The sequence below is a fragment of the Rutilus rutilus genome (assembly GCF_951802725.1).
Source record: "Rutilus rutilus genome assembly, chromosome: 4".
Classification (NCBI taxonomy): domain Eukaryota; kingdom Metazoa; phylum Chordata; class Actinopteri; order Cypriniformes; family Leuciscidae; genus Rutilus; species Rutilus rutilus.
The window spans coordinates 19,751,988-19,775,982 of NC_140212.1; the positions used below are offsets into that span (position 1 = coordinate 19,751,988).

Below are 23,995 nucleotides of genomic sequence, written 5' to 3' on the forward strand. Positions count from 1 at the left end.
TTGTTTTAATTTGGACTCTGTGCTTGTGTTTTGAGCCAGTGATAGACCTGCATTATATGACTGACAGACAAGAACGGTTTGACCTAAAAATATCAAAATTGAAACTACTGCGGAAACAAAGACACCTACATCTTGGATGCCCTTGAGGTAAGCTAAAACATATCAAAAATTAATTTCAAAGTGAACTATCCCTTTAAACCATACCCTAAACCTAACCGATAGTGTTAACAGAAGAGATAAAACGCGTTTCCTGAATTTTACGCCATTTTATCTTGCTTCTACAGTTCTTTGATCTCTTTTGTCGAGTGTCATGACTTGTGTTTCACGCATCGCAAGTGTGCAACGCTGAGCAAACAAGCAAGTTTTTGTGAAAAAGGAATAAAAGTTGTGTTTTATTGCCACTAGTGGTCATTTCAACATACAAGCATACATTTCCAATGAGCCTTTGTTGGATTCATAGATGTCACTATTGTATGGGAAAAAGCGATGTGAATATTCTTCAAAATACTTCCTGCATACAAAATAATAGTTTGGAACAACATGAGGGTGTGTAAATAATGACAGAATACTTCACAGATCCAGCCTTAGAGTAACAAACAGCTGTCATGCAGATTGATCAAACATTTCAACAGCAGCTTTGTCTGGAAAATAAGTGTGTTGGAGAATGGCACAACCTGCTTGAAAAATGGTGAATGGTTTCCTTTCTAAGTAATACTGAGTGACAGGAGTTCACTTTTTGTCTTTCTCTCTTCGTAGCCTTGCATTTCGCCCCTGAGGGAGTTGGCGTGGAGGTGATGGAAACAGGGAGCCAGATGAATTGTGCATGACCCCGGTTTTGAGGAGTTTATTATGCTTGAGCGAATGTGCCCTGGCTAGCAAATAAGATGTGATCTAACCCAACACATGAGTGTTGAATTAAAGCCTTCACACAACCAAAGGCTATGATGCTAATGCTAACCTTGGTTTAGCCTGCAGAAGGGCTATTACACTGGTGTGCAATGCAGCCTTCAAGTCATACCAGAATGATGGTATTTTTGAGATGACTGCACTCGAGAGACACCATGATGTCGTAATCATCATTAGCTTGTATGTTAACTACTCATTTAGCTGTTTTATTATTATTGAAGAGACATTCTTGTGTGATAAAACCATGTTTCTCATCATTCTTTGGGGCAGCACAAGAATTATAAAATACATAGATGAGGCATTAACTATACGCTAATGTGCATCCTTTTGTTTTGTAGCAGTAGAGCTAAAAAGCTAACTGTTTTTGTTCGGAAGTAAAGACAGGAAGAAAAAATAAATGCTTAAAGCGCACATTTTATTCCAAACAAGATCACTTGAACACACATCATGTTTTACTGATGATTTCACAACTCATTAAAACATCCCTGGAGAACTTGAAGACAGCATAGCATCAACGTTTATTAGCACTACTTTTGACAGCAAGTTATTGTGAGTTAGCAAGTTATTTAAAAGTGCGTTTGAAAGGCCCATTATACAATTGTGTGTTTTACTCTGCCTATATGATAGATTTACATTCTATTAAACATGTTTTCTGTCTATTCCAGGCCTACATGTGTGGTCTGGTTATTTCTTTACTGTCCATTTCAGACTGACATGAGTGGTTTGTTGTATCAGTGAATGATGGCGCCTTTTTGCAACTGTAATGCAGAGCCATGGATCAACACAGGTCAGAGGTCAGCAAACTAATAATATCTATTTTTCCTGTCAGAACTGCTGCTAAAATATCACTGTGCATATTGGTTTTGGCTTCAATACTGCTGCTTTGCTCTACTGGATTGTTAGTGTATGTCAAAGTATGCGAGAAATAAAGACCATAGTTCCTCTCAAGACATTCTTATTGTTTAATTTTCTGATGTTTTAAAAAAAAAAATGTTTTTTATTAATCACTAACTGTTTTTGCCTTTATAGAATTTGAAACTAATCAACAAATTATTTTGTGAGGATAAAAACAAATACAATCATCACAATAAAAGTTATCTTTGTAGCTTTGGTAACACTTCACATAGACCTTGATCAGAGCACATGGCATAGGCCCATTTAATTTGACGTAAAATGAAAAAGAGACTATATTGAATAAATTCAATATGCTGTACGATGTTAAAGACTCCATGAAATCAATGTTTTAGTTCATGTCTATGAAAGCTTGAGCCCTTCGATATGTCCCACCCAAACTTCCTGTTTCAACGGGAAATACGTCAGGACCGCATGCTAAGGTCGCTAACACGCCACTTAAGGCCTGGGGAGTGAGGTTTACTCGCACAGCTCTTACTAGTTTGTTTCTGTTACACTCAACCCCCTAAACCTCACTCCCATCCGGGTCACGGCACCAAATGTAACCGGTCCTACTGGACCCACTCCGATCGGGATTTGAACCGGTGTCTCCAGCATGGGAAGTGGGCACGCTAAAGACCAGTCTCTAGTTTCAGTCACTAGTGCGCCTCTTGAGGCCAGGAGAGTGAGGTTTACATGCACAACTATTAGCTTGCTTCCGTTACACATAATATAGCGTGTTTAGTTGTTTTTGTGGATCTGAGTGAACGGGGATTGTTTTGACAACGTTGTCGGCTGCAAAGGCAAACTTTTCCATTTTTAGTACATTATTGTTGTGTTAACGTAGCTTAAATGATTAACAGTTAAATGGATTTTACAGATAGGACTCTCATAGCCTTATTTGCATTATTTCAAATTGAATGTTGTCTACTTTAAAAATATTGTCTATTACAGTGTATGTTACACATATTATATGTAAATAGGAATTAGATACAATACTAATAATCCTGATGTATTTACAAGCATGCTCAGAAAAAAAAAGTTATATGAAGTATGTTCATTAGCATGACTTTAACATGAATGCTGTAATGTAAATGCTGAAATTATTGAAAACAATGCATGGTTTACACAATCTTTTTGTTTTCCATTTGATTAAAACAATATTGCCATCATAACGAATGATGCCAAAAAAAAAAAAAAAAATAGAAACCCAGAAAGTCTTCGAGATTCACAGAAAATACATTTTATGATGTCAAACCTGTTTAAGGAGCAGTTTTAATAATAAATCAGATGAGAAAATGACTTTTTCACATGAGCAAATCAATACGTTGCAAACAAAACTAATTTACACAACTTTTTTGAGTTAAGTTTTTCAAGATTCTAGATTTTCAGTCTGTTTTATATGATATCTCATTTAGGTTTCATTACACCTTAACCTTATACTTTTGTGAAGTTTACATTTCTTGCAGTATGACATACAAACCTCCATCTGAATCTATTTTACTAGTTTGCTAATGCTTTTCTAATTATTATTATTATTATGCATGCAGCCTTTATCACCTCATATTAATTGAGGGACTAATTGTACTGCAATATTTGGCACACTGCAAGGCCATATAAAATGAGCTTGTAAAGGCAAAAAGTAATTAAAATGGTGAAAAATAAATGGTGGACAGTTACGGGACCTATACACTCTCCCTTATACATTCAATTTTGAACCTAAAATCTTTATGTTGATTTAAAAAGAAAAACTGTTAGTGTACATGTGTTGTGTCAACTACCTTGTGTCAATTTCATTCTGTCATTCCAGGTCTTTCAAAAATACAAATGGATTTCCTGTAGTTAATTTAGTTCAATACATTGTAACAAGAATAATCATGCATGGCTTTTGAGCCACTATAATATTACCATATATGCTGAAACCAAGAGAAACAGAGCTCTAAACACATGCATTCACTCACCAACTTGAGGTACAGTAAACACTATGAGAAATTGTATATTACACAGGAATGCAACGGTTACGTAGGCCTTCCAGTGGCCTATCAACTGCCTGGATTATTTCTAGCTTTATACTGAGAGTCACTGAAATTTATTTCTCCTCTCAAGACAGACTATATTCTGACTAATATTCTGAATGTTCTGATCCAATCTGACTACTGACCTGTAATGCTGCCTGGATCATAATCATACACTTTTCGCTTGTTGGCCAGAGGAGAACTGGCCCCCGACTGAGCCTGGTTTCTCCCAAGGTTTTTTTTCTCCATTCTGTCACCTTGATGGAGTTTTGGTTCCTTGCCACTGTTGCCTTGGCTTTTGGCTTGCTTAGTTGGGGACATTTAATATTCAACAATATTACTGATCTGGTGGACGATGACGCAATTTTCTTCTAGAAACAAACTTTGTTGTATTATTTTCATGTTATCACTGTGAAGCTGCTTTGATACAATCTGTATTGTAAAAAGCGCCATATAAATAAAGGTGACTTGACTTGACTTGACAGACTGCAGCCCCCCCCCCCCCCCCCCTCTCATATTACGTGATGCAACATCAGAGAGGGATGTAGAGAAAGAAATGCAAGAAAACAGATGAACGTGCGTAATCCACTTCAATCTGCTGTAGATTCTCCAACAGAAAAAAAAAAGAATGGAATGGAGGAATAGTTATTTTGCCATTGGTTTAATGGCCATTGTACAGGAAAGAGGAAATGATGTCAGACCGAAGCTTCATCCATACTTCCTGTCCGTGAGGGTTGTTGTGTGAGATCATTGGCATCCGAAATTGTGACCTCTCTGGGTTTGGTCATCTTGTGCCAGCGCTGAGAGGGAAAAATAATTACCAATGACAATTATTGTACTTTACTACAGAATAAAAGAGAGAGAGAGAGAGAGAGAAATTGTTGAAAGGAAGGAAATTTAGAAGAAAGTACATTTGGAATTTCCAAATGAAGGAAGTATGCAAATTTGGAAAAAATACATCCAGAGTGAAGTAGGTTTGTTTGCAAGTTTGTTCAGGAGGAAGAATGAAAGAAGGGAGGAAAGAGGTTTAGTTGAAAGGAAGTTCATGTGGGAGTATATTTGGAAGTTCGGAAGTTTGTTTGTTCAGAAGGGAAGTTTGAAAGGAAAGGACTTTCAAAGGTTTGACTGCAAGTTTATTCTGAAGGAAGGAAGAACAGAATGAAGGATGTATTTTTAATTATTCAGAGGTGTGTTTGCTTGGAACGAAGGAAGGAAGATTTGAAGGAAGTAGGGAAAGGAGTTTATAAAAAAGAAAGTACATTTGGAAGTTCAGAACTTGTTACCCTGTTTGAAAGGAAGGAAGTTTGTGAGATCAAAATGAAGGATGTTTTGAATTCAGAAGGAAGATGGGAAGGAAGGGGGTTTATAGGGAAGGAAGTACATTTGGAAGCCGTTGGCAAAGAGGCAACTGTGACAAAATGTGAAAATTGTTAGGCCAGAAACAAACTGTCAGAAAAAATAACTTTTAGTTATTACTTTTAGGGGTACAGCAGTTTGTCACTGGGGCAGTACCCTTAAAAGGACAACTTTATACCTTATCAACCCCTAAAAGTACTGTATGTAGCCTTAAGGCACTACAATTAACTTGTATGGCTAAATAACGTACAAAGATGTCCCTTTATGGGTATTGCCCAAGTGACAGGCTGTTGTACCCCAAAAGGTACAAGTTTTATAATATTTATCTGAGAGTGCACTAAATCCATCAGAGGTCTTGCCTGTCGGATGCTGCCTTTGGTAGTGATGAACATATAGATGATATATCCGGGTATAAGAATCATGGAAGAAAGCGACATTAGCCAGCCGATGCCCTGACCCCAGGCCGGGTACACATACTTCCCTAATGTCAGAGGAGTCATTTCTATGGCACTGAATGTGAAAACACCCTACAATCAGGAAACACATAAGACAAATCAATCCTCAGTTCATTAAGGACATGAGTGTTTAACTGGATAACCAATTACTTAATTCACCATACAGTTGAATGAAAGGATAAAAGTGATTTAATTCATAGGATGTGTTCACACTTGGCATGTTTGGTTCGATTAAAAAGAGCCATGGTCCGATTGCTCTGTTAATGCGGTTCAAGTGTGAACGCTACCATCCTGGTAAACCTGGTGCGCACCAAACAAGTGAACCCAGAGTCTCGGTCCGCTTTTAAACGAACTCTGGTGCGGTTCGAATGAAATATGAACGCAACACGAACCAAAGACAGGTCAACGAACCAAAAACAGGACATGAAGTCACAAGATGCAACCCTAAAAAGTAGAGGTCAACTGATTATTCGGTTTTGCCGATTAACAGATAACGATTACCGATTACACTCGATTACGGCACAGATAACCGATTGCTGGTGCAATCAGTTATCAGAAAAAATCTATACCGATGCTTTTTCAGGGTTGCATCTGTTGCTGGATCAGCTGAGAAGGACCCAATATCATTATACAGTACGAGAGCGGCCTCTAGAGGCGAAATAAAAACTAGCACTGACGCTTCCAGGAGTTTGTTTTGACATGTGAGGCAGCACACTGCATAGAGCGGCACATTTCAGATGTGGATTTAAAACAGACAACGAAACGGTATGTATACAGTACACTACAGTACGTTTTCATATCATTATGAAGTAATTAATTTGTTGACTAGATGCTGCATTTAGTGTAGAACAGCAGCATGTTTGTCGTCGAGGCTGAGAGGACGCTAACATTAGTATCATAAGCGGTTAAAGCAATGTGACAAAAACACACACAAGCCCAACCCAAATGTTTACTGTCATGATTGTTAGCATCTATTTGCATTGATTTACATCCTGTTGGTTGCTTTTATGCATTCGTTCTCCAAGCGAAGTTGCATATTTAAAGCTAGTGACATAAAGCTCAGCACTATTTTATATGTTATGGTGGTTTTATTCATTATCCATTTAAAATAATTGGTTGATTAATCGGTTATCGGCATTGGTAAAATCCACTATTGCTCGACCTCTACTAAAAAGGACAGAATGCTCAAGCATACCTGTTTTTTACAAGTTGTCAGCTCCACCATATACCATCATATGTACGCACATAATATTGTTATATACGTTCGACAAGCAACATGTGTGTGTGTAGTTTTATATATTTTGGTGTTAAAAATTGTGCAAACCAGGACTAAATTATTTTTTATTTATTTTTTTGGTCCGGACCAAAAGAACCAAGTGAACCGAACTACAAGTGTGAACGCATCTTTCAAATGCAACCCTGTCTAGTTTAAAGTAGTTCAACTTTGAAAACATATCAAAGATGTTGCAAGTTGCAAGTGATATACTTACCAAACAAATTGTTGGAGTAAAGTACATCCAGCATTGTTTCCAAAAGCCACAAGGCCGATAACCAATCATTTCTTCAATATTTTTATAAAATTTCTCTGCGCCTAGAGAGAGAGAAGAGATACATACATACACACACACACACACACACACACACACACACACACACGGGTTCAGGGACCTACATGTAGCCTATTAACTTTCATATAACTCCCTCATATTTAAATAATAATGCACTTCCAATGGAAATTAATACATCAAAATATATAACTTCATACAGAAAATTTTAACAATTAAAGTACACATACTGTTTCTGTAAGACTTCTCATACCAAATTAGCAGAATTTTGGTGAAATTTTGCGGGCACAGCCATTTAACTATTTAACCTTGTACAGAGGTTAGCTTGAACTGTTCATTTTTAAGAAACTTTCGATCACATTCACATATATATCTATATATTCACATATATTTGTCAAACTAAAAATGTCTCAACCCTGTGTAGTCTAGTCTAAGTTTATATTAGGAGATGTACCGTAAAACCAAGAAATGGCGGTTGTCTCAAAGAAGATCAAGAACAGAAGACACATTCCACTGGCCGAGTAGTAGTCAAACAATTTGAACACGTATAAGCCGCCCTAAAAAAAGAGCACACACATTACTATAAGATCATAACTTACTGTCTGACGCTGAAGAGAACAGACAGTTATAAATCTAATAAAACGGAAGTTTTCAGGCAGTCATCTTTACCTGGGTGATGTTGGAGAAGCCGATCATGAAGGATACAATGCAGACAATGAGGATGAAGACTTTCTTTCTCTTCCTCAGGACTGTGGGATATTCGTCCATTAGAGCGGTTATGAAGCCTTCCACTGTACAAAACTGTGTGAAACAAGTGTGCATGTACACATTATTATACTCACGTCATTCACTGAAACAGTGCTTTCATGACGGTTGACCGCTGGAGACTTTTATAAAAACGTATTGGAAACCATGTTTGAGCAATTCCACTTCACACATCAACATAATATATTAAATTACTAGCATTTTTAGTAGTTAGTTATTTTAAAACTACACTGTAAACAAAAGTTGCTGCCTTAAGTTTTTAAGTACAATCACCTTGGATGTTTAAGTCATTTCAACAAAAAAAAAAAAAAAAAAAAAGACTTTAAAAACGTTTTAACAAGTTAAAGCAATGTAAAAAACATATGTTATCATAACTTATTGATCATAAATTTTTTTTACAGTTTAGGAAATAGAAACAAGTATAGTATACCAGACTGAATTTCTGCAGCAAAGCTTTGGAGTAACTTTAAAATTGTATGCTTTTTGTTACCTTTTTTTTTTTTTTTTTTTTTGTAAATGAATGAGTTTCAAAATTTGGCCCAAAATAACTCTAAAACTAAATATTTATTAATTATTTATTATTCATATTTTCAAGTAAGATTTGTATGATAAAATTGTTTAAGTTTGTTTTTAAGTTTCAAAGAGTCAATGCCTATAGTGTTGCAGCAGTTACTTAATAGAAAGTAAACATAAAAAAATAACTGTTGCTATATTTTGTTTCTATATGTTCTCTAACAATAGCTAAAATGGCTATGTGAAGAGACTAAATTGTATGTGCTGAATTCTCTTGTGATCAGTTCTGTCACACCAATTCACTAAATTAACAGAATGCATAGCTGATATAAAAAATTGGATGACTCGTAATTTCCTACTTCTAAATTCAGAAAAAACAGAGATTCTAATTATTGGACAAAAAACTTCCTCACGTAATAACCTAGAATACTGTCTAACACTTGATGGCTGCTCTGTTAAGTCTTCGTCGTCGGTTAGGAACCTGGGTGTGCTCTTTGATACCAATCTTTCATTTGAAAGTCACGTGTCTAGTATCTGTAAAACCGCATTTTTCCATCTTAAAAATATATCTAAATTACGCCATATGCTCTCATTGACAAATGCGGAACAATTAGTTCATGCGTTCATGACCTCAAGGCTAGATTATTGTAATGCTCTACTGGGTGGTTGCCCTGCACGCTTAATAAACAAACTACAGCTAGTTCAAAACGCAGCAGCTCGAGTTCTTACCAGAACCAGGAAGTATGACCATATTAGCCCGGTTCTGTCAAAACTGCACTGGCTCCCTATTAAACATCGCATCAATTTTAAAATATTGCTGATTACTTACAAAGCACTAAATGGTTTAGCTCCGCAGTACTTGAGCGAGCTCTTAACGCATTATACTCCTTCACGTCTATTGCGATCTCAAAATTCCGGCCAGTTGATAATACCTAGAATATCTAAATCGACTGCTGGCGGTAGATCCTTTTCCTATTTAGCACCAAAACTTTGGAACAGCCTTCCTACCATTGTCCGGGAAGCAGACACACTCTGTCAGTTCAAATCTAGATTAAAGACACATCTCTTTGACATAGCGTTCACATAATACATTATAGACTTCTATAATTCAATATTAGGCTGCATAGATTAGGTCAGCTGGAACCGGGAACACTTCCCATAAATCCTGATGTACTTGTTACATCATGAGAAGAATGGCATCTACGCTAATTTTAGTGTCTTTGTTTATCCCAAGGTTTTCCCGCAGCCTGCCGGATCCAGGCCGTTTCCAGATCTGATGAAGGACCTTCGCCTGGACCCGATGTCAACGCAGTGCTGAAGTGCCAACTAGTCTCTCCCTATGGAGGATCCCTTTCCCACTCTACAGATAAAGCGTCATCGGGAAAACTCAATTTGCGTATCTACCCCGAATTGATAAAATAAAATAAAATTCTGAATCAAAACTATAAGGAAACACCAGTAATTTGTTTAGGTTTGGTTTGTAGGGAATTCCAAACCTGCACACATATATTCAAACGCACATAACTATAGAACCCGTTCTTAATGCGCATCTGAACGCCATCAGCGTTTCTCACAGGTTCGCGTTTAAAGTCTGTGTAGAGAGAATGGTGTCGTCTTGGCGGCCCTAATTTAAAAACAAATGATCGTTGCGACGGAAGCGAATCAATCAAAACTAACTTTAGCTGGAAAATAACTTTATTAAAGAACCGCTATAAAGCCAAAACAATCTTACGTTAAATTATACATTTATCTCTGTAAAGCTGCTTTGAGACAATCTACATTGTTAAAAGCGCTATATAAATGAAAATGACTTGACTTGACTGGCATAACTGTCACACAACCTAACACAACAAAACTAAAATAACACCACATGAATTATATGTAAATTATTTAATTTGAATAATAAAAAAATCATTAAGCTCTGAAGTCTATAGAAGAATAATGGTGCGTGCGATGCTGCTAAATGTAGTACCATTACAGGAGTATTGTGGGTTCAGTAAATCTTAAAATAATGCCATATATAGTGTCTGTGGAATAATGTTGACTACTACAAATAATGAATGATTTTGATTTGTCAAATAAATTACAAATAGAATACACGTGTGTGTGTGTCTAGTACCTGACTGTCCAATCCCAGCATCATGAGCATTGAGAAGAAGAGAATAGACCAGAGTGAAGACATGGGAAGCTGTGTGACTGCTTGCGGATAGGCCAGAAATGCCAAACCAGGACCTGAACATCATAAGTATAAATATAAGTCTAATTTCACCATTTCAAACTTTACAACAACAAATAAAAGCATGTCATGTTCATGCCAAATCAAGTCATGATTGCTTTAAATACAATGTTCTGTAATAACTACTCTTTTTAAAAATATGCTATAGTTAGGTTGAGTTAAGTTGCTAAAGTTTGCAATAATGGAATTTGTAAATGTATAAGAGACATAATGACCTGAAGCAGCCAGTTCTTCAATGGGTCTCTTTGTGATGTGCGACATAAAGCCCACAATGGAAAATATGACGATCCCAGCAAACATACTGGTGCAGGAGTTTATACAGCACACAATGATAGAATCCCTATAGATGGAACAACAATCAGGTCAATTGAATCAAAAGTGAAAAAATTGTACACCACAAACTGAATATAATTTCAGAGAAAAGGTAATTCTGCACATCAGATTGCATGACAAGTACACACCACATGTACATAATGTCTGAACATCTGGACAGAGACTAGTATTTCTTACTTGTAGACATTATTGTTGAAGGAGTTGTAACTTCCCAGAGCAATGAGAGAACCTAAACCCAAACCATACGAGAAGAAGATCTGAGTGGCAGCATCCAACCACACCTGAGAAGAAATGCAAAATGAGAAATATTGATAGGATCAGAACTGTCAGTGCCTACACTATCTCACGACCAATTCGTACGAATCCGTACGAATGATAAAAAGTTGGCTAATTCGTACGATTTGTCTAAACCCACGTGATGGGTAGGTTTAGGGGCGGGGTCAGGGGTAAAATATGTACGATTTTGCAAAAATCGTACGAGTGAGGTCGTATGAATTCGTACGATTTAGCCACCTCGTAGAATTTGTACGTTTTCCCGTGAGATCAGGTTGGTCAGTGCATATTACCATTTTTTTGTTAGTTACATGCATTTGATTTATGATTTAGCCAACTTGAAGATTTCGGTAAACTACTTAAGCTCTTCTTAAAGTAAAGCTTGGCATGTTGCAAGATAAGAGAGAACAGAAATATTGAGGATACCATATCTTTGAATAATAATGTCTGTAAAATACTGAAGCTATCAATAAACTCTAAAATGGCATCCTCCATGGACACAGAAAAGAGCAAACGCTTGTCTGTGAAATTTACGGACAGTAACAGTTAAAGTCTAAAGTCTAGAGTATGGTCAGTTAAAACATTTTGGTTTTGCTCACTTACTCAGAAAAATGCTTATCCTAAAGCTTTAAATATGTCTCAAATATTAACAGTGAGTATGTTATAAAATTTAAAACATTGAATTAATCTAGAAATGCAAAAAGGCTGATTACCTTCATAACACCCACACTGTATAATTGAAACAGTGGTTACAGTAAATGAAAAATAGTAAGGTGTGCAAACTATTGATAGTCAAAATAAACACATTCTCAAATACTGTGTCAGCTTATTATGAAGTGCAGGCTATATTAGTCTATCTAATAGTTAATAATAAAAGATTCATTCTATCACATGTGGTTATTGGCTCAGAATCTGTGTATTGAAAATTGAATATGTACTTGTAACTTCATAATATGAATCAAATAAAAGGCCATTTAAGTGTAAAGAGGGTACAGTTTCATGGATATGTTTCTTTGCAAGTTCACTTTTGTTATAATGTTAAGATGCTTATCACATTTTAAATCATTATATTGCATGTGCTTTAAAAATAAGTTGAAAAATAAATTGATGAACATACTAAAGCACATGCAAAGTACTTTAACAGTGTTATCCAATATTACATTTAAAGTTTATATGTTTTAAATGTACTAAATTGCAAATTTATCATTACAAATGTAACTACAAAAATATTTTGTATAGTTGAATAGTAATGACATTATGTTTCAGTTTACCATAAATGCTTGTTAGTACATTCAGCAGAACAACTAACATACAATTAACATTACATTCAGTTCACATTCAGGTAATGTTCTTTTAAATATACTATTTAAAATATATAATTTTAAATAAACTACTCTTCTCTAATATTTCATATCATTTCCATAATTATTTATTTTATTATCATACTCAAAAGTGTTTTCCACAAGGGTGTGAAAACACAAAGGGGTTTATGTTTTAGATGACCTTAATGTCAATATTGTACAACTATCATTGATGAAAAATGTGAATATCTACGAATATGAGCGTGGTCCTGTGAAATCAGCTGTCAATCCGCTGAAAAATGTGACCCTGGATCACAAAATCAGTCACAAGTCGCATGGGTATATTTGTGGCAATAGCCAACAATACATTGTATGGGTCAAAATTATCGTTTTATCTTTTATGCCAAAAATCATTAGGATATTAAGTAAAGATCATGTTCCAAGAAGATATTTTGTAAATTTCCTACCATAGATATATAAAACATTTATTTTTGTGAGTGAATCTTACTTTAAAGGCGATTTTCTCAATGTTTCGATTTTTTTGCACCCTCAGATTCCAGATTTTCAATTGTTGTTTCTCGGCCAACCATAGCATCAATGGAAAGCTTATTTATTCAGATTTCAGATGATGTATAAATCTCAATTTCAAAAAATTGACCCATGTGACTGGTTTTGTGGTCCAGGGTCACAAATGTTATTCCCCAGCACTTTCAAACATGAATGTTCTGAAATTATGTACATGTGTTTTAAGTTCTCAAATTCAAGATTTCATACTATCAAATATCATTCAAAATATAAAATACATTTCAGGATTTTTACCTCAGATTTTAAAAGCTTTTTGAAGTCTGGGGTGATATAAAAGCGAACGCCATCTATCGCCCCAGGGAGAGTGACTCCACGGAAAAACAGAATAAAGAGCATGAAGTAGGGATATGTGGCTGAGAAATACACCACCTGAGGAGGCCGAGAGATAAATGAAAAGAGAGAGAGGGTTACAGAGTGAATCATTTTAAAGTAGGTGTAGAGGACAACATTATTAATATGTTAGTGTAATGCTTTCTCTGGCTTCTGTTTGATGATTGGTAGGAACGTGTTTTTGCTGTGTAGGATAATGATTGTCCTTAATTAGTGATGTCCATCAAGGTTATAGAGTTTCGGAAAATGTATGTCTTCTTCCCCAGAGCAGAGATCACATTAAAATTCAATTATCCTCAGAGAAAGGGCAGATAAAGAGAGCCATTTTCCCTTCTCTCCAGGAAAATAAATAAATAATTAAAATGGCTTACAATTTAAGACATGTCCGTCGGCTACTCATCATAGTGCTTAAACTGTGCAATTTCTGCAACACTTATGTCAAAAAATGGACTTGGACAACAAGAATGTATAATATGCTAAATAAATACATTATGTATATCGAGAAAGTAATGAGATCGAACTGAGCTTCCACAGTTGAGTTTCCTGCTTCTTTTTCCTAAGGGGAAAAACAGTTCTGAAGAGATCGCAAAACTGTGCTCAGATTTGCCAAAGTCGGCAATTTAAAGTTAAAGATCTGAACTCAAAGGTTTCTCATCAAATGCTTCCAAGACTTGTTTTTTTTTTTTTTTTGTTCTCCTGTGGATTTGTAGAAAGAAACAACACAATACATAAAACATGATTTATAACTTCATGAAGTCAACTGGGCTTTGAAAAATCAACCTCTTATCGATAAAGCTTGCCCTGAAATGGAAAAAAACAAGAAGAAAACAAAAGCAAGCCTGTGAATAAATGAGATAAAAGAGAAGGCAAGTATGCACAAAGGGGGTGAGGATAGGTAAGAAATAGGAAATACAACATTCTGGGTTGTCGTATGAGGAATAGAAATGATAGCACACCTTCCCCGTCCACTCCACTCCTTTCCAGATTGAGAAATAAACAAGAATCCAAGACAACGCCAAAGTTCCAACCAACGGCCAGCGCAATTCCCCTGGTTCCTCCAAACCATTTGTTAACTGATGCATGTTCCTCCTATAGAGTTAACAAATATCTGTTAGTTAGGCATTAAACATGATTATGCTTTTGTTGGTCAATGTTTTGGACGGGAAAGAAAGAAATGAGTAAAGAAACAGTATAACCAATGCTATCTCACGACCAATTCGATGTGAGTACGATGTGGCTAATTTGTACAAATTCGTACAACCTCACTCGTACGAATTTGTACGATTTGTCTGAACCCCAGTGATGGTTAGGTTTAGGGGCGGGGTGAGGGGTAGGTCATTCGTACAAATTCATACGAATTGGACAACTCGTAAAATTTGTACGATTTAGCAAAAATCATACGAATTCGTACGAGTGAGGTCATATGAATTCATACGAATTAGCCACCTCGTAAAATGCGTACGAATTGCCGTGAGATTGGGTTGGTAACACATTTGCACATTCAAACATACACGTCAGGGTTTGATGTCAATGATTCCAAACTTGATTTCAATCTTGTGCATGACATAACCGATCAAATTTGTGCAAAGGCCTTCTTGTACAAGACCAAATTTGAGATTATGAGTGCTGTGGTCAAGACTTATTCATAATGTAGAAAAGGGAAGTGTGAACATTGTTCCAACTATTGTGCTCCACAGATGAAAGTAAATGATAACAAAACAAGAAAATGATTCTTGAAGGAATCAGAAAAAGTCTAACCACATGTGCTAACCACTAAGCACAGCTCAGACAGGGAAATATCCAACGCATTCTCATCCTAGGGCGTCATATACTGACGCTTTTGACATTTCGTCTACATCCAATGCACATGGCAACTTTTAGCGTCAATATGACACGCACAGAGCTTTGTTCGGTTATGGGTAGGTTTAGGTCTGGGGTAGGGTTAGGGTTAGACCGCTAGGAGGCGCCTTCTGGCCCATATCTATCTGCGTCTCATATTGACGCTAAAGGGTGCCATGTGCGTTGGATGTAGACGAAATGTCAACGCCTTGGGATGAGATCGGGCTGAAATATCTATTTGATCAGTGCAACAGGATTTTAGCTTACAATACAACTGTTTTTTTTTTTTGGGGGGGGGGGGGGGGGGGGGGGGGGGGGGGTTAACACCAAAGTGTTGAAATCACAATTGTGTTGACTCACTCCCAGAACTCAGTGACGGCGCTGGTCAGGTTGGTGGTGTCCATCAAACTGTAGTTGGAAAAGCAGCGATCAGTGTTCCAAGGGTGATCACAAGTTTGCCATGGTAACTCCTAAGGAGAGAGAGAGTATTAAAATTGTTAAAGATTTGGAATACCCTTGTGAAAGGAAAGTGTGCTTCATTGTTGTCACATGTATGTTCTATTATGTTTGCAGTTATCGTCAGTTTTCCTGGTTGTTAATTAGTTCCTGCACCTGTTCTGTTCACACTTGTAGTGTGCTTCAATAATGAAAAGAATATTTAACAAACTGTACTTGCAGATAATATAATATTAAATAAATAAAAGACCACTTAAGTGTATTTAATGAGAGTACACCATGTTTCTTAACATATTTACGTACATTTTTAAAATGTTCACTTTGTAATAATGATGTCAAACTAAAGGGTTACCATAAATGCTTGTTAGTACATTTGACATCACACTTTAACCATATTTCAAAGATAACAGATGTAATTATGAAATTACATATACAAATATATAATTATCCTATAAGCGGTTCAGCTAATTGCATTTAATACAAAACCTAATTAAATTTCCATTTAGTTGCAATTAACATGCAAATAAGTGTATGAAAGTACTGCACTGAGATTGCACTTAAGTATATTCTTTTAAAGTAGCCTATATTATTTGTGTAATAAGATAATAATCTTCTGAAAAGTATGCTAATTAAGTGTTCTTCTTTGAAGTTGTTTATTTGGTTACTATGCAGTTGCTAGGGTTTAAGGTGGTTACCAGGGCGTTGCTATGCTTAGTAGTTTATTATCGTCACATGCCATTTTGGTCATTTAGGTGTTCTTGCTGTTGCTAGATGGAATGTGTTCTGACTGGTTACGGTCCTAAGCCTACAAGATCTTTCCCCACTCCATTTCAGTCCATCAGACAAATGTTTTAAAAATTATTTGTTCAAATATATATATATATATATATATATATATGAAGAGTTCAGATGCAAAAGCCTCTAAGTGCCATCTGAAATCTTCTTCTAGAATGATCATTTTTATCAAGCTTGTGTATTTAAGTTCAGTAATTTCACTTAAATGACAATGAAAATTACCTATTAATTGTCATTTAAGTGAAATTACTGAACTTAAACATATGAGCTTGATAAAAATGATCCTTCTAGAAGAAGATTTCAGATGGCACTTAGAGGCTTTTGCATCTGAACTCTTCATATATATATATATGTACAGCACATTGTACAGCACAGTGGTCAACTATTGTTGTTTTTACTGTGCTTTATAAATAAACTTTGATTTGATTTGATTGATTTGATATATGGAAAATAAAAAGCATTAAAAAATAACAGCACAATGCATTCACAAAACAAAGGCCTTTTTTGTTTCAGATTCCCTCTTCACTGCTTTAGAGACAAGCTCTTATTCCCATGGCAGAAACTGCACTTCGATTTCCACAAAACAGAGGCAGTTATTATTTCTGTGGAGCCTTTAAAACACTCTCTAGAGCAAAGACAGAGCCACAGAAAGCTTAAGGGGGTCAAGGAGGCGGAGAGGGATACAGAGAAAAGGGAGGAAGAGAGAACTTGAAAGAAGGAACAATTCTGAGAAGACTTTCAAGAAATTCCAGGCAAGTGTAGCTCAATTCACTGGAGCAGATAAAGACACGGATGGTGAGAATTAACACCACAAAACCTATTTGACCAATGAATGCAATTAAAAAATCATTGTGATAGCCTAACATTTTTTTCATTAAGTAATCAAATGATTATTTAGAGATCAAAGGATAACATATAACAAACAAAATCTCCACATTCTCATGCAAAAAGTTGATGAGTCATTTTTAAATTATAGTAGACAAAATACATTTTGATTTTGATTTTGAGAGAGAAAGAGAGAGAGAGAGTAGAATGCACATTGGTGACTTTGTGCTTTTTGATAGACACTCACTGCTTTGAAAGAGCTGAAGAGGTAGTAGAGAGCCCAAGCAATGATGATGATGTAATAGATGTTGAGCCAGAAGGACAGAACCACAGCAGCCAGACCCACACCTGACACAAGAGGAGCTTATAAGTGAAACCTCAGGTGATGAAGCACAAATAACCCCCCAAAAAATAAAAAAATTATGCTAAGACACATAGATTGTAGAAGCCTTGCAGGATAAACAAAGTGAATGAATGTTGCATGTGACTTTCACAGAACATTCTAGACACAACTGAAAATAGTAGCCACTATCTTTAAATTAAATATCACTGCTGTTTGCAGAAATGGTAAGATTAGTATGCTATTCGAAATTTAGCCAGTGGCTGTTTCTCAATATGCGTTCTCATGTGATCTTGTGTCCTTGCGTTCTTGTACCATTGATGTTCAATTCCAATACTGGAGAATGCAAGAACAGAGGATGCGTGGAAGTACCTGGATGTGTTCTTGATATCAAAGTTGCATTGAGTGCAGACTTGAGAGAATCAAACCTTTAGAAATCCCACAAGTTCTTTAGTTCCTAAAACAGATGGGTCCTATGCAATCTGCTAGCAATACCACGACAAAATCTGATTGGTCTTTGCAGATTCTGCAGCCAATGAGCTTGCTTTTTCAAAATTTAAATAGTCTGGTTCAGTGCTTGCTGTAAGCTGGTCCTGCAGTGCGCTATCAGATATCCTCTGTGAACCCTCTACCTCCCCCAGCTCCACCTGCCTAGATCTGCTTCAGGATTTATATATGCCTATTCATGCTGCAGCAGCATATCTTAAATGTACACTGCAGCTTGTCTGTGTATCATTGGCATTCCTGCTCAGCAACAGCATGCTCATCCGATCTAGTCGCCAATACCAAATACATTTACATTGTCGTATCCATTAACATGCTAAAACTATTGTGAGAGTGAATTTTCCGAAACACTCTTGAAACTGTTGACCAATCACAACTGATCCATCCGATTCAGAACTAAAGAGAGCGTTACAGGGAAGAGAGGAGCTGCAATAATGTAAAATATGTAAAAATATAATAAAATTTTTAATAAAATTAATGCATGAAGACCTATTCTAGTAGAAAACAAAATCAAGACTGAAAAAGTTCATAATAGGTCCTGTCTACGCTGTTAGAGTCACCAAATAACTACAAAACCATTGACTCAAAAAAGTTTCAAACACACCCCATCTGCCATTGGTTGAAAAAACAAGTAGTTCCACCGCTAGACATTGATTTAATGTTATTATGTATAACAAATTCTGGCTGCTAAAACAGATTGTAATTTGATGATGGTACAAAACATACAGTGAGGCAATGGTACTCAGTAAGAACTCCCCAAATAGCTAATGTGTGTGTAAATATTTCTCACCTTTCATCATGGGTATTAATTTCCATACTCCCAGTCCCCCTACTGATGTGTACTGTCCTAATGATGTCTCTAGCAGAAAGAGCGGGATACCAGCAAACACCAGAGTAGTGAAGTATGGGATGAGAAAAGCTCCTAAAGACAAAGTCATACAAAATTCACTTGTAATGGTAGGACAAGAGGCCATTTTTTAATGGAAGTGGATGGAGGAGATGTTTCAGTACGCTAAATAAACTGCTTTTGAGAGGAAGCAGCTTATCACTTAATGAATCGACAGTCTGTCTGCTAATCTTCAACATGTTTGCCATTAAACATTAATTTGGGATTAATCTATATTTTCCCCTTTGAAACATACCACCAAGAATCCTAATGGTGCAAAACTCTTAATCACATCAAATGTGTCCTCACTAGAGTTTCTATATGCAAAATTAGCATCTAGAAGAAAAGAAAAATAATTGGAGCATGATTCTGTGTGCCATTTGGTCAATCACCTTTTGGATGTTTGGTAGAGTAGTCAATGGGTTATATCCTCTATAGTAGAAACTTGTGAAATCATTTCACTTGGAATGGCTGGTTGTCTTGCCGGTCAAGCTAGTTAAGAAATCTGATAAGAACCAAGGCACACCAACGTCCCAAGGTACGGACCAGCACCATAACTGTAACATATGCTAGTGATCATCCATGCAGTCAGTTTGTCTCACATCCATTGTTCAAGCCACATTGGTTCAACAATATATAACTGGCATTAACGGCATTATCACACAAGCAGTGGAGTAATAACTTAATGTATCTGTTTGAAATCAAGTAAATGTCAGATTATTGCTGTAACGAATATGGCATCTGAGGACTATTCCTACTTACGAATTTTACTATATATGCACTACAAACTATAGATTGTACTGCATATTAGCTTGCTTACTTTGCTCAAGAGCTTGATCTAAGTCCATGTCATACTAACAAGAAACTGTGTTTATAATCAGTTTTCAATGAATGTTTTCGAATGTTTGTTGGAACTATGATTTTGGGAAACACATTCAACTAACAACGGAACTAGCAACCATAGTTGGTATGCTTTTGGGAAACACACCGTTGGTCTTTTCCGAAGTAAAAACTGGGTTGATATTCTAAAATATAAAATTACACATGCCCATCTAGCTTCTTCAAGCTGTTTCTGGGTCATGAGAACAAAATTTCTTGGCCCTGGCACAATATTCTTGTCAAACTAAGTCCTATTCCTATCCCACACCTAAACTAACCATTAACTACACCTAAAATCAGAGGCAAATGTTTGATTAAATGGCAAGAATGTTATTCAAACCCCAACCCCAACCCTAAACCTACAACAAAAACTTGGAAAGCGTAGTGATCCAACCAGGCATATCTTCTCAGCAGCTTATAGGAACACACCGACTTTTTGGGACTTTAGCTTATTCACCGTATCCTCCAGAGTTAGATAAGTCCATACATACATTTTTCATCTCCGTGCGTGCCGTAACTCTGTCTGACGCACCCACCGCTAGCCTAGCTTAGCACAAAGACTGGAGGTAAACGGCTTTTTGGGACACTGCGCCCACGAAGCACTGCTACATGGGCGGAGTGATTTACTCCAACTCTGAGCGAACTCTCTGCTCCTCTACCTCACTCCGCAGAAGAATCTGAGAATATAGTTCCCAGTATGTATACAGTTAGAAGATGGCTGTGTCTCATGTGACCTTGTTATTTGTACACGCTGTGACTATACAAATCACAACATGTCAATAGCAAAATGTTGGCATTATTTTGTCACTTATTGGGAGCAGTATGCTAGCTGGAGCCGTTTACCTCCAGTCTTTGTGCTAAGCTAGGCTAGCGGTGGGTGCGCAAACAGAGTTACGGCACGCACGGAGATGAGAAGGGTATGTATGGACTGATCTAACTCTGGGGGATACGGTGAATAAGCTAAAGTCCCAAAAAGTCAGCGTGTTCCTTTAACAGTAATAGCTTTATCAGTCTTCTCTTACCTCCACCATTCTTTCCGCAAAGATATGGGAACCTCCACACATTTCCAAGCCCAATGGCATATCCAACGCAGGACAGCAGAAAGTCAAATTTTCCCTTCCACGCTCCTCTGTCTGGTACTTTATTCTCCTTCTCCTCTTCTACAGGAACACTGTTGTGACGAAGGTCCTCAAACGGGATTGCCTGCTTCACGTCTGAGGGTGAGTTGAGGTCCACCGTGCTCTGGCCAGTCTTCCCCATCACAGGAACACTGTCACACCACCGTCAGATAATAATCCACCTCAGTCCAGTAATGTATTATTGAGTTGTCAAGTGCAGGGCTACTGACTGTGAATGTTTGCTCATTCATACACAACACTTTGAATGGGATTTCTGGGAAAAAAATTATGTCACAGTGTAAAAAAGCAAAGATTGAACAAATATTTAACAGTAATATCTTGCTGTAAATACTCCTTTTAGAATTTTACTGTTAAATCAGTGCAGGTTAGATATTTGTTTCTGCAGTAAACCATTGATCAGAACTGGAAGTGGTAATTGTGTACTAAATTATAGTATAGAATTTGATAAACAACTGGGGTTATAACATTATGTTATTAGTTATGTTATCACACTATTAATGTGTAAATACACAGTATGAGATGTAATGTAGACATGGATAATCATTGTGATTCCACAGCACAAGCACCATTGTGCTGTGGAATCACAATGATTATCCATGTCTACATTGCAATTATCATCATGCTATACTTCACTGTGATGACAGTTGTCAAAAATTACTATTGTAAAAGTATGGGAAATATTTTTCACAAAAATACTGCAAAGTAGTGTAAAAGTGTAGAAAAATGTTCTATGTATGTTTTTATGTAAACAATAAAATAAAGGCTCATAATTTTGTACAAGGATTACATAGGCCCTGTCCCAAATGGCACCCTAAACACTCTTGGTCTTCCTCCGAGTCCGCACTTTCGTGACGTAACGCTGCTTTGACTGTCGGGAAGAAGTCTGCTGCGGAGCTCGTTTCAAACCTCAGAACTCAAATGGTTTCATGGACTTAACGGACATGCCCACGCGGCAGCCATTTTAAGTTCACAAGACTGTATAAAGTATGCCATTTGTGACAGGGCCATAGTGGTGTATAGGTTAATATTTACAATGTCTTATACTGTCAACTTATGCTTTGTGATCAATATACAGTAAGATACAGAATTAAAACGACATGTCTGTTTGTTTTTTGCATATGTTTTACTTATATAGTATCTGTATAAATTGTCCTAGCTCTACTCAAGCCTGTAATTTCACTTTAAATCCAATTAAACCACCTTCATTCTACAGACGGGGCAGTTCAAGAGAATCATTAACTTTCCTGACAGACGTGCTGATTATCAGATTGACTTAATGAAGACACTAATTCTTGTCCATGTCCTACTGATGTGTTGAATTCATCAACATTTATTTGTGATTAACTGAAACCTTGAAAGTCTCCAACCTGCATGCCAATGCATAACAAAATCACCCTCAGATTCCTCATTGTTTTCATTTAAAGAACAGTCATTATACATCTGGAAACAGTATCATTAAACCATGGTAGTTCACAGTAAGCAATTCAATGTGAATCAAGTTTGCTTCAGGCTCACAGAGTATTTGAAAAATCTCCAACATTTCCTCTGCATCCTTTAACGGCTTTTAAGGGGCTACAAGCTTCAGAGGAAATTGAATACAGACGTATTGATCAAGGTTTACATCAATAGACAATAGAGTTCCCAGCTCATTAAATTTTTACCACACTATAAAGAAAGGAAATTACCGTACCTCTGAGACGTCTTTATTCGGCAGTCAGGTGAGTCGAGATGCCACCAGCTAGAGGTGAACTCAAACGTATCCACAAGTGACTTAACAGATCTTAACTGTTGGACTATACCAACTACCCAGCGCCTTCATTCACAACAGAACCAAAAGAAACTGACCCAATGTCCCAGCTAGGGCAAAAAGTTTCCCTTTCTCTCTCTCGCTCTATGTATCTGGAGGGGCCCTCTACGCCCTGGTGTTCCTGTGGCTGGTATTGAGCTGCAGATAATAAACTTCGACCTGTTGTTTGATAGGATTATCGCTTTACCACACTGAGAGCCCGAGGCTACCAAATAAGAGTCGATTGCCGTGATCCAATATTTTGTGCGCGTGTGTGTGTGTGCGTATTAGTTGTGTATCAGTGTGTGCTTTTGTGTGCAACGACTCTTGTGCCAGTCTGGTTGCCATGGGATATCCCCTTAGAAAAGTGCTCCGTTCTAACATTGAAAGAGCTTGTAAGGATTTGAAAATGAAGCAGGCATAGTGCCTAAAATACAGACAGCATGATGTCTCCCAAAAATGACCTCAAAGGCATGACTTTATCAGTTCCTATGTATACCAGGCTCCTATTTATGACTGATACATTTATAATTGGCTTGTAAAAGATATTGAGGTGAATAAAATAGATTTGAAAATCAATAAATGCTTGATAGGCCTATACTGTAATGCAACAGTTTAACTGACCATATGTTAGATGAGGATACGTTTGCTTAAAGATGTGAAATAAAATATGAATGAAGGCAATAATGTGAAATTCTGTTGCCAAGATTTTATGTACTGTTGTAGTAATAACATAGTAATTACATAGCAATACATTGAGTTATAAGGCGCATCTACATCTACTAAATCTCACATGATTACAGAGTACAAATGATAATGAACTCTTTTATTTGAAAGTAAGATGATGAGTCTTTGAGTAAGGTGTGAAAGTATAGTTTTCTGTAGCAACACATCGGTCCCAATTAGTCTCTACTATAGCCAGGGACACACCAAGCTGATGGTCGGCCGTTGGGTAACGTCAGGCCATTATTGAGTCCGACTTAGTTTTTTCAGTGTGTTCCGCACCGTTGGCTGTAGTCTGA

The 23,995-nt window shown here is 36.8% G+C and overlaps 1 protein-coding gene across 1 annotated transcript; it reads right to left on the reverse strand.

Moving 5' to 3' along the window:
• Positions 1–1,131: 1,131 nt before the first annotated feature.
• On the reverse strand, positions 1,132–23,176 carry slc6a1l (solute carrier family 6 member 1, like). Its single transcript, XM_084406427.1, has 15 exons — positions 22,878–23,176; positions 21,071–21,440; positions 19,074–19,205; positions 17,687–17,787; positions 15,724–15,833; positions 14,481–14,613; positions 13,429–13,563; positions 11,213–11,316; positions 10,918–11,042; positions 10,586–10,698; positions 7,858–7,989; positions 7,643–7,745; positions 7,114–7,214; positions 5,528–5,695; positions 1,132–4,612 (listed from the first exon to the last, which is right to left on the reverse strand). Exons 2-15 carry the CDS (start codon positions 21,306–21,308, stop codon positions 4,508–4,510), a joined length of 1,800 nt encoding a protein of 599 aa, XP_084262553.1. The 5' UTR covers positions 21,309–21,440; positions 22,878–23,176; the 3' UTR covers positions 1,132–4,507.
• Positions 23,177–23,995: the final 819 nt, after the last annotated feature.

What these genes read in the sequence shown, in the direction of transcription:
- slc6a1l (XM_084406427.1), bottom strand. Translation starts at nt 21,308, where the DNA reads ATGGGGAAGACTGGCCAGAGCACGGTGGACCTCAACTCACCCTCAGAC. An exon ending in GCCGTCACTGAGTTCTGGGA is followed by an intron (nt 14,614 to 15,723) that starts GTGAGTCAACAC and finishes TTAACTCTATAG; the next exon opens with GAGGAACATGCATCAGTTAA. An exon ending in TTACTCCAACAATTTGTTTG is followed by an intron (nt 5,696 to 7,113) that starts GTAAGTATATCA and finishes TCCTGATTGTAG; the next exon opens with GGTGTTTTCACATTCAGTGC.